General features: G+C 42.1%; 1 protein-coding gene across 1 annotated transcript; it reads right to left on the reverse strand.

Annotated features, from left to right (window-relative positions):
* Window positions 1-4,037: 4,037 nt before the first annotated feature.
* Window positions 4,038-11,456, reverse strand: LOC114432482 (uncharacterized). Its single transcript, XM_028400513.1, has 3 exons — window positions 10,916-11,456; window positions 4,338-4,447; window positions 4,038-4,049 (listed from the first exon to the last, which is right to left on the reverse strand). Exons 1-3 carry the CDS (start codon window positions 11,454-11,456, stop codon window positions 4,038-4,040), a joined length of 663 nt encoding a protein of 220 aa, XP_028256314.1.
* Between the last annotated feature and the right edge of the window lie 576 nt (window positions 11,457-12,032).

Below are 12,032 nucleotides of genomic sequence, written 5' to 3' on the forward strand. Positions count from 1 at the left end.
TGCAACAGGCGGCTGATGATGGGGGAGCTTTGTCTGTCAGACCGACATCCAACCAGGGAGTTAATCCTCCACAATCCACAAAGATTACAGTGGGCTGCTATCATTCATGCCTCTGTTACTGTCTCCATGCTGTCACACAATGATGGCACGAGTCAAATTGTAACGTTAAATATTGATACATCCTCCATGTTCAGGTTTATCCACCAATGCTGGGATCAGGATTAGATTTTAAAACTTGACAATTGTCTTTTATGTAAACAGGTTTCATATCAACAGCATGTCTTTCCTTCTGTGTGTGTTTGGCAGGTAAGCCTCCACTCTGTCTTCTTTACACAATAGTCTGCTGATTAGAGGACAGACGAGGAAAGGGAAGATCAGAGGAGATACACGGAGAGGAAGAGCGCTGTGATAAGCACATGGTGATGATGTTTGTTTACAGGAAGAACTGTACGAATCCAGATGTTTGATAGTGACGGGACAAGGTGCATGATGGGAAAGCTCAGGGGGACTCATTTCTAGGAGTATTGTTAGTCCAGATTCTGATGGTGGTCTTAAAAAAACGCCTCAAATCAGACAATCGGTCAAAGATGTAAACCAATGACCTGCTACAGAGGCTGCTCTGACACATACACACAGCTTTTCTGGTTGTAATCAATACTTCAGCTGCTCTGATTGTAAAGTTTAGTGTTGACTTTTTACTTTCATTGCAATTATATTGTCACGATACATGCAAAGCTACAGGTCAGGTTAGCTTAGCTTAGCATATAGCCTATATAAACAGGGTTTAGCAGCGAGCTTAGCTTTGGAGGTTTGAACACTAAAACTTTCTTGAGCAACAGTAAAGTGACCTGAACCAGCCCGAACTCTGACTATTTGAAGCAATAGCACTACTGCAATAAAAAAGGGTGTGTGTGTGTGTGTGTTTACTGTAGTGCGACCTTATCCTGGCCTGTGCTTATAGCTGTTAATGAGTAACCATAAAACTCAGGGAAAACACATTAACATTCCTCTATTTCTTTTCAAACCAACTTTTAAACCATTATCTGCTGCTCTGAGCAAACACACATCAGTGCTGTGTCCTCCTTAAAAAATCAACATGTGTAACTTTATTTAAAAAAAAGAGTCTAACAGTACAATGACATACACTAAATAACAGTATGAGGTGATGTTTATGTTTCTTTTATGCATCTACATGCCAGAAAATATCAACTATTGAACCTTTTTTCCATGCGTGTCCTTGTGTTTTCCTGACCTAGCAGCCAGACTCGGAGTCATAACAAATAAACAAAATGCTATTTTTGGCTTTCCCCAGACGTCTTTCTTTCTTACAGCATTTAAAACTATCAGAATAAAAGAGTGTGGAAGAATGTTCTTCACAATGAACATGTCAAATCTCACCATACATCACAGCAGGTAGTTAGTGTGACCTTGCTGATATTAAGACAGCTGGAGTCCAGTCATGATGACTGACAGCTGATACGTGAACAAACTGTTCACCATAATGTATGATGAGGGTTCATTATTATTTAAATGAATATAGGTTTGATGTTTTTTAGCTGGGAGATGTGGTAAAGATGAGGATAACTTGTCTTTACAGGGGTGTCTCCTGACATGATCTCAGATAAATGATCACCCGCTGCGGCCCGGCGGTGTTAATGAGCCTCCATTAGAGCTGCAGAGAAAACACATGAACATTCCTCTCCATCCGGACTCCCTGTTTATTCTCCCTCCCTGCGCTGCCGTTGTTTCCTCTCCTCCGCCTGTGTTTGTCTTTCCCAGCAGACAGGAAGTGGACCTTATTCTCTCTTTCTGTCTGTCAGTCATTCACTGTCTCTCCCTGCAGCCCAACCAATCACACAGAGGAGAGCCGTACAGACACCCAGGAGCTGGTTACATAAATGCAATGTTCATTTACTGGAAGGAAAAAGTCATGAACTGCTCAGAGTGCTATTTGTTATAGGGCTGTCAGTACTTCAACCTCTTTAGGCCTAAAAAGACTCACTCGTATGTTTAATAATTCCCATTTCCATCCAATCTGAGAGCTTTTAAAGCAAAACCTGTGCTCTCATTTATTCTTTTATCAATAGTTTTAATTCAATGCATTATTTGTGACATAAGATGAACTTTCTGCACAGAAAGCAGCCCACTGCAGCGACTGCTGAGTGCGTTCAGGAGTTTTCCTGTGAGGGCAGCTGATTGAATTGACTGCTGATCATATTACTCAGTTAGCAGTTTAATAATAGTCTGTCTGTAACCATGTTTGATCACCCGGACTGACGTCAGAATTCAAATTGTTTGTCTAATCTGATCTGTTTGTGCTGTTGTTGTCAGAGCATTGCATTGTGGGTAATTTTAGGCATTGATAGAACCTGTTTCTTCACACTCAGTATAAACACAGAGGCACAGGACAGGAGGGCTTCCCCGCCTCATGCTGGCTGCCTGCTGTGAGAGGTCACTGTGACGACTGACACAGGTGTGTGTTTACGTGTGTGTGTGTGTGTGTAAATCAGCTTGTGTTGACAGGTGTCCAAAGACAGCACTGCTGATTGTCCGAGTTATTTTGAGCTATGCTCACACGGAGCTCCACCCTGCATGTTAACACACAGAACAGCTCAGGGATCCAATCACATGTAACGTTAGTAAATTAAACACATTCTGTGACATCAGATCAGACTTGCTAGCTATATGCTAGCATCAATGTACTATTATGCTAAATATTAGCAGTTTTCCACATTTAGCTTATTGTTTTAACCACAACATCATAATGCTAACATGCAAAATCTTCCTAATTTTATCCATCTTAGATGAATCACACACACACACAAAGAAAGACACTTTCACTGAAACCCATGAGAGCTTATGATTGTCTTATGGCTGCACATTATGTTATTATCTCTGACGTTCAGTTCCTAGACGAGTCCTTCGCCACAAACCACAGACAGACAGACAGACACACAAACAGTCCTTCAGCTGTTTTAAAAACAGAAGGCTGATGGTTAGCATCGCAGAAAAAAGTGTGTTTTCAGCTGCAGAGAGGAGCTGACAAACATTTCTGTCCAATGCTCAGCAGTGGAAGCAGAACAGGAAGTTTAAACTGATTTAAAACAAGATGTGTGAAACTGGAGTCAGGATGAATATCTGTGCACATTAATAAAACGTATCAAACCGACAGCCACACACACACACGATGACAGGTCCCACACACCAAAAAATGTATTTGTATGAAATGAATGATACCTCAAAAACCACACAGCGCTGTGCTCAGCATTACTCAGCACTGTTAGGGGGAGCTGAAATGTGCTGAGCTGATCCTCCTCCTGCTGGAGGAATAAAACCACATCAGTGCTGAGGAGCAAAAAAAACTTAATTCTGCCAACTGAGATCCCGAGCCCAACAACGTGCCAGTGTCAACTCTGCTGTAACTGTTCCTAGTAAGGGAAACATGCACAAAGCTGTGCTGCCATGAAGACATGCAGTCTGTTGTAACAGAGCCTGGTGTGGTCTGCACAAACACTCTAACATGAAGCAGACATGCTACACACCCAGCTGTCTTCAAGGAATTATAAACACACACACACACACACACCATTCTTACTGAGTGATGCATTATGGGTGTGTGTGTGTGTGTGCAAAGTGCTTTATCAAAGTAGAATTGAATTCAGCACATTGAAAATAGGAGCTCACACACACACACACTGTTATTCCCAGATGTTTACCTATTATTGATCAACTCCGTAAATTACAAAAAAAAAACTTCAGGTAGACATCTGATTTTTTTTTGATCAACAATATAAAATGATTGATTTTCATCAGGCTAATATGTTGGAAAGGAAAACAACTTCACTGAGAAGCTGAGCGGCTAAATGGCTTATGTGTTAAATTTATGTTTTATTTTTAATAATAATTGTTTTGCACATCAACACTAAAGTTGTCACATGAAATAACTAAGCTGTCATTATCCTGTTTATTTTGGCCCTCAAGCCTGAAATACAAACATTGCAGAGGCTGAAATGTTTGTCTACAGTGCCATCCTGTGGTCACTCACGGTACTACAACAACAGAACATTTAGTTTATATAGTATTGGTGGAATCATTTTCTTTCCAGTTTGTGCCAGAATTCAGACATAAATGTCCTAGAAAGTGAACATCTTATATGTCTTATAATATATAATTAATATGATATAATATTATATTAATATCCATTTTTCAGCCTATAAGTGTTTTTGTTTTAATGTATGTATGTAATAGAAGCCAGAATTGTACTTGCAAAACAATACAAAACTACACAGCAGTGTAATGTTTGCGTGTACTGTGATAAACAGACTGTGTGCACTCACATGCAGCTGTGTGTTGTTGTTGAGCTGGTCCTGACTGATGGGCGATGCTGCAGGATGACAGTCGAGCGACACTCTGTCCTGACACGCAGCGTGACACGCGTACTTACAACCTGCAGAGAAATTAATGTTTACAGACTGGAGAGCTGGAGACGTGCAGAGATACACACACACACACTTACAACGTCCATGCAAATCCTCCTTTGATATTAACACAATGACTGTTGAGGTCAGAGTTCACCGTATGCAAATGGAAACCCATAACATGCAAATTCTGACATGAGGGATTAAGCTGTAAAATATTTCAAAATAAGATCCAGCAGAAGTTACATATTTTTTGACACTGAAACGCCAGAGTGGAGGATCTCATTGAGTGTATTTGCCATGGTAAATAGCAGCAATTAGCATCTACGACACTCCACAGACCTTCAGCTTTAGCCTCACTACATGATGAACTCTGTTATATTTTGTATTGCGTCACCCCTGCATGTAACTATATCACACAGAAATGTTTGTAAACCACTGATAACTTCAATTATTTAGCATAACAATTTTTTTTAATTTTAGTGTTTACACACCTGAGTACTGTCAGGTACAAGAAAAATACATATTAAAGCCTCCTTAAATAATCATCTCCAGGATGCAACAGTAATATTTGGTGTTTTTTAACTTCTGCTTGCTGAAAATGAGCTATTTAAATGTTTGTTTTGTCTATTTGGATGTTAATAAAACATAAAGGTTAAGGCTAAATGAATATGTATGACAGTTAATAATCCTTTTAGGCTAACAGGTACTCAAGTAACAAGTAAACAAACACACACACAGCCCACAAGCCTGCAGCACCATTAAATACTGAAATAAATAACACTATTTTTTTTGTTCACATCCTTTCAGCAAACACACACACACACACACACACACACGCTGTGTGTCACTGTGTGCGTGAGAGGGTGTTTCTCCCATGATCCTACCTGTCGACCTCTTTCTGACATGCTGTCCGACTTTATCCGACAGTTTGCACATGGCTGCTCCCATCTCCCATTTTCATTTTAAACAGGAGCTCACTGTCCTCACTGAGATCTCTCACATCATCTGCTGCTCACACACACACTCACACACACACTCTCCCTCTCTCTCTCTGCAGTGTTTTTCGGTGTCTCTCAGCTGCTCGGACTTCAGATGCTGATGGGCTGCTCTGTTCTCCCTGTTTCCCTCTCTGTGTTGTTGTGCTGAGTGGGTGATTTGACAGTCAAATGGAGGCCACAGTGTGATGGACACACAGACAGGAGGGGGGAGGGGGGTAGGGGGGTGAGTGGACGGAGGACTGCTGACTCAGTCATCTACAGCCGCTCTCTGCTCTCCTCCCTGCTTCTCTGTGCTCCCTTGCTTGTTATGACAAGTGTGTGTCTGTCTACACAGCTTCCTATCCGTCCATTCATCCATCCAGCCAATCATCCACCTCGATCCCCTCTGACAATGAACCTGATCCACAGAGGAAGACACAGAGCACCCTCCTCATCCACCATTACACCAACAGCTGTGTTGTAAAAAAAACTATCCAAACTACAATGGATGCTGCCTGCAAAGCTAACTGCAGTTCCTCAAATGGCCACTTGAGGCCTAAAGTGAGTCAACCCTCAAATATCTCTGTGATAAAATGTCCATATACAGCAGAGATGTGCAAACAGCACACAAAGGATGTCAACAATTAGCTATACCTGCTCCACACCGACATATGTATCAATGATTCATGCTCACTCGAGGATGGATCTTAGCAATTTGTTGCGTAGAACAAAGTTTTTAGAGAATAAAACGTACATTATCACCAGACATGTGGTTTTGATGGGTCTAATCTGTACGTTTTTAGTGCTAAGTAGCAAATTTTAGCATGCTATCATCATGACATTCCTTCTAAAAATAAGCACATCAGCAGCATTATTGTGACATTAGCATCTTGATGTTAGCTTGTAGCTGCAGTACAAACACTTATAGCAGGACTGTAGTTCCCAAATTAGCATAAATGATAAACTAAATCATCTTGTTAATGTTCATGTTAAAACAGCCTGTAATTTTAGCAGATAATCAAACAGCAGTGATTGTAATCAAGATAGTTATAGCTAATTGATTAGGCTAACTAAAGCTCATTTGGCTAACTTTTCTGGATATTTTAAAACTCACCTTTTAGGATAAACACCATAAATAATAGGAGTATAGCTAGCCAATGGAAGCTGTCTTTTTATTATTTGTGAGAAGCATAGACGATTTTACAGCAATTTAATTTTTAACTTCTACATGACTATATTTAATTTCTACAATTTTGACTTTTTCGTGGCCTGTTTTTTACTCGAGTACTATTTGTACTTCTTAAGTATTGGTACTACATCACCATGACAGCCACTTTACTTTTACATTAAAAGCATATCATTAAATTATAGGATACTCCATATAACACAGTAAATCTTAATTTACCTGCTTAAATTATACACATATACATAAAATACTCAGTAGAGTATATTTATGGAGTATTTCCCCCTTTTTAACTGAAGGAGGTGTGCAGTGGCAGCATAGTCAAACTTTAGATAAATGTGTCAGGTTTTCTGATTAATTTCTTTCTGAAAGCTTCAGTAAAAAGATTTCATCTTCCTCCCCTCTGCCTCTCTTCCTCTCTGTCTCAGTTAAAAGCTTTTCCCAGACGCCGCAGATCGATCAGACTCAATCAGCCGGGCGGAGGAAACTCAGCAGCGACGCACAAACTCTGTAACCTCTCATGTTCTGACACAACAGGAGCAGGAAAAACTGTAAATCTCAAGATAAGTGTTTCACTCCAGCTTTCCCTTTAGTGACAAAACTTACACAGCAGATTGTACGTCAGGCTTTTATTGTGAAACTCAGTGGTCAAAGGTCAGGAAACACAAGCTGCTCAGACTTCTTCCTCCTGTGTGTGAAACGGTTTTTAGCACAAGCTGGATAATCAGGTCTGTGTGTGCAGAGAGAGAGAGACAATGAGGCTTCACACTCACCTGCTGACACACACACACACACACACACACACACCAGTGGTGGATGACAGTGGATGAAGAATGACCACAAATGTGATAGGATAATTAATGAGTATGTATGATAATAACACACATGCATCCTCTTGGACATGAATGATGACCTGCCAAGGCCTGAGCTACCATCCAGGTCCCCGAGGTCCAGACTCTACATTTTGACATTTTGTTCTGAGGTCCATCCATATGAAAATTATGTAATAACTACTGAAATAACTGTAAGGGTGTGTAACACCATGATGCTCCACTCTCTCCTGATCACTGGCATCATTGCTTGTTTCAGTGTCCTTGCTTCTGTTGCTACTTTATTTTCAGCCAGGAAAATGAGGATTTTAGGTGCCCATCTATACAAGGTGTTACGGCACGGACACTGCTGTCTACTGTCAGCATATATACGGTTAAAACAGAAGTAGTCTCCCATAAAAGCGTGAAAATTTCTTATCAAAATATTTGATAAGAAAAGTAGAAGGTTTAGAAGTTAGCAGACACAGACAGGTGTGTGTGTGTGTGTGTGTGTGTGTGTGTGTGAGAGAGAGAGAGAGGACAGGCGTGTGCTGAATACAGCAGTGACCACCTGCTGCTCTCTCCTGGTTCATATTCTTATGTCTTCCTTTGTGTCTGTCTGCACTATTTTATCATGCAATTCAAAACTTCCCACCTCAACAGGTGTAGCATTACCACACACACACACACACACACCTGTCTGTGTCTGCTAACTTCTAAACCTTCTATTTTCTTAGGGGCTTACATTTGAAATTTCCACCCCTATTCACTGCTGGAACCTGTTTATAGTTGTGTTATGATGCATAAACACAGCTCAGTGTACAGTAAACACTTCAGTGAGGACGCACAAAGAAAGAAGGAACCTCAGTAACACAATGAAAACTCACCAGAGTTCCTCCACAGCAGGCTGACTTCCAGACGCCCGGAGCGTCGCGTCACTTTAGGAAAACGATAAAAGAATCTGGACATCCTTCTCAAAGTTTTGGCAAATCCCATCGCTCACACACTCTTTACACACACACACACACTGATAGACCTTTAGCTTCCACAGGTAATTCCACAGAGTCATCCTTCACTGCCATCCATGGTGTCTCTGTCTGCCGTCTGCAGAGCTCCCTCCCCTCACACACACAGCCCTCCATTTGTGTTGTGTGTCATTAGCTGCCACAGGTTTAGTGTGTCTTGTGGAGCCAAACTGTCACAGTGACTGAACAAACAACAGGACAGCAGCTGACACACACACAGACTGTAAAGGTTCAGACAATCAGTATTTCTCACTGTGGCTCTACAATGTGAAACCTCTCTGCTCAGACGTGGGTTTGGACTCTTCTGACCTTTTCTAATTACAAAACACACACCTGATCAATACCTGGAACTATTTCTATTGATTATATGAATGTGTTTTTTAAACCGTAACAAGAAAGATCTAAAGAAAAGCCTCTGGGCTCCTTCAAAATAAGAGTCCTTCTGTTGAGAACAGAGATTCCTTCAAAATAAGAGAGAAAAGGCTGAAATCAAACTCCTACCAACCCATGACTAATGAACACACACACTAATGCAACATTAAACCCAATCAGACAAAGATCCCGGCTGTCTATGCAGGTTTTTTGTTACCTCAACTCAAAGGACCAGGACCCACAGGAAGACAGAGAGAGGAGGTACAACACTGAACTGCACTTATTTACCACTATTTGATAATAAAACAGAATATTCAGTCCACCAGAGACCACTGCAGAGAACAGCAGTGTTTGTGTAATTACTCTCACTGCCACCAGGGGGAGACATACTGTAGCTTTGAGTAATAATAAAGAGCTGACTGACAGGCAGCTTGTTGGGTGGCAGTGTTGTGTTGGAGACTGAAGCAGAGCCGCTGTGTGACACAAACAGATTCAACAACTGCTGAACTCTAAAGAGAGGAGACCTGACATGTAAATAAATGTTGAGTTAAACTCTGTATTGACGACTCGTCTGTTGAATATTTATTATCTTTCATGTATTTTTTGCCAGCGTTTGTTTTTGCCATTTTGTTTTGTTTGACGGCAGCCATGTTGCTGGTTGTTCTCAGGTGGAGTGAGGTGGGTGTGTTTGGATACCATCTATGTACGAGTGCAGCAGTGCAGTCTGGATCATTTCAGTGTTCAGCCATCTGAGAACAACCTGCACTAAACGGACAAGTTAATTTTCAAAAGAAAGAGCTGCTGATCAGCTGGTTTATAAGTGACTGTGTCCTGTCTAGGTATTAACTGTGCTCGGCTTGTTTTTCCACTTTCCGTCCTTTGAGGAGGGTCACCCTGTCTGTTGACATTTGGACTCAGTTATAGGCCTTTAACAGGCTTCCTGAGTGGCCATCGACTGCGGAAACACCCTTTAAATTAGCAGAAGTATCAGTCCACACTGATGCTTAATACACACACACAAACTCCATCAGCTGGTAAAGCTGCCGGGAAACACTGAGTGCCTTGTGCAGGCTCATTGTCTGCCAACGTAATGAAGTTAGAAGATAAAATTGAAGCAACACGAGTAAAAACCAAGTTTGTCTGTCTCACATTTTGATCTGTGTGCCGATATTTACCACCACAGAGAGGCTAGTGCATGCTAATGCTAATGTGGCTCTAAGCCAAGTTAGAATTTATATTTTGGTGAAACTGCAGCTAAATATTCTTTATGATGTCAGTTACACTGGACCAACATCATCTTTAGCTAATGGTCGTATGACAACCGGGTGCAGAAAAACAAACCAGTTCCACTGAACTATTTACTGAAAACAGTAACACCAGCCTGGTGTTCACTTCGGACCATGGCACGTCACCATGGCAGCCATGTAAGGAAGTCAACACATGAGAAAGAAGAGTGTTTGATTCTGAGCTTCCTCTTTCTATTGTTAGTCAGACAGACGTGGACACAGAGGGAGGTCCAGAGCCTGTACTGGAGAGACCTGAACCGGTCTGTCTGCATGCCGGCTGCATTCCAGCCGCTGAGCAGTAGCTCGGCCTGTTTGAGCTGCTGAACACTTGCTACCTAATAACCAGTTCATGCAAACATTCCAGCTTCCTGCTTCATTCAGAGTTATAAAACATACAGAAATATTACAATAATACAATATTTGCAATTTCCCCATTGTGGGACTAATAAAGGTTTCTTAATCTTAATCTTAATCTTAATATTTCTGTCACTTATAGCGACACCAGCAGCCCTGTTTATTTTTATACTCACTTTGTTTACATGTTCAGTGCTGTGTCATTTGTTATTTACTTGATAAATTGCCAGAAGAAGTGTTACTACATTCACTTTCACGTTTGGTATTTTTGCTGAGTAAACGCCTTTAAAGATTAACCAACAAAAATAATTATATACCAGGTTAGGCTGGTTCACTCCCTGCTACAATGTAAACATGGTTTTAAATTTTAACAAAGATCTTATGTAGTTTTGTGACTTTAGTAAAACAAAATATTTACTCAAGCAAGATCTTAAACAGCATCAGAACCTTTGCCACTCTCAGCCCTCCCCCCGTGGCTGCACACTCACCTGTGCAGGTGACACCGTGCTGGAAGATGTAGCAGCAGCACACATCACACCAGGTGTCCTCTCCTCCGGGCTCGAAGCTGTGCCCCTCTCCGGTCTCCTGCTCCACCCTGGGGTCTTTCTCTTCGGTGGTGAAGATGGTCCTCACATCTGGGGGTTTGAACCCCTTCCTCCTGCTCCTCGGCGGCCCCCCTCCTGCTCCTCCTCCTCCGCGTCTTTCCATCCCTGCAGCTTCTGCCTCGTTCCTCCTCTCGGGGCTCCGCGCCTCCACCTCCGGCTGTCCCCTCTCGCTCCAAACCGCCTCCAGGCTTGCCGGCTGAGGAGACGTGTGTTGCCGGACAGCTCTCACCACCACCGCGCCCTTGTTAGCCTTGGATATCCGCATCCTGGCGCCCAGCGGCGGCCACGTCCCCTCCGATGCCTCTTTCAGTGTCCCCGGCGATTTGATGATATTGACAGCCTGCACCGTTAATGTAGAGTCGTCCGTGAGCGTGGAGCGCGGCGTCGGGACGTATTTCCGACCCTGGTGCACGACGTTGAACATTACGCACGCTCTTCACACTGAGCCAAGTGGAGGTGTGCGTTAACAGTGGACACACAGGTGAGGCGTGTGTGTGTGATGTCACCGCCTGCTGGGCCGCGGCGGCCCTGTTTGTTGTCGGTAAGCAGGAGGACGGGTTAGATCTCATTTCACTGAGAGACACCAGGAACCACCGCACGCTGCGAGCTCCCTGTGGAAAAGTGCACATTTAAAGTTTTTCTCATCAAATAAACATACTTACACGACCCAGACTCAAACTTAACAACTAGAAGAAGTCCTGGATTTATTGTGTTTAATTCGTCTGGAAGAAAAACAACATTAAAGTGGAACTTTTGTTGTTGTGTTTAATTTGATTTTCTTCAGAAACTTTCTCCAAAGTGTAAACAACGAATTGAATGAAGCCTGAAGTCACATTCTACGAGCCGAATTCTTCTAAGATAAACTTAACAAGCTGTCGTCACAGTGAAAGGTTTAAAGTTCTTATAAAAATATGTAAAAACTCAAAAAACATTAAGTTCTGCAGTCACCTGACAAGGTGCACTTCGCCCTTTGACCGCCAGTGGGTGCTGGCAACTCATT

The sequence above is a fragment of the Parambassis ranga genome, chromosome 2, assembly GCF_900634625.1.
Source record: "Parambassis ranga chromosome 2, fParRan2.1, whole genome shotgun sequence".
Classification (NCBI taxonomy): Eukaryota; Metazoa; Chordata; class Actinopteri; family Ambassidae; genus Parambassis; species Parambassis ranga.

What these genes read in the sequence shown, in the direction of transcription:
- LOC114432482 (XM_028400513.1), bottom strand. Translation starts at nt 11,456, where the DNA reads ATGTTCAACGTCGTGCACCAGGGTCGGAAATACGTCCCGACGCCGCGC. An exon ending in GCACGGTGTCACCTGCACAG is followed by an intron (nt 4,448 to 10,915) that starts GTGAGTGTGCAG and finishes ATTTCTCTGCAG; the next exon opens with GTTGTAAGTACGCGTGTCAC.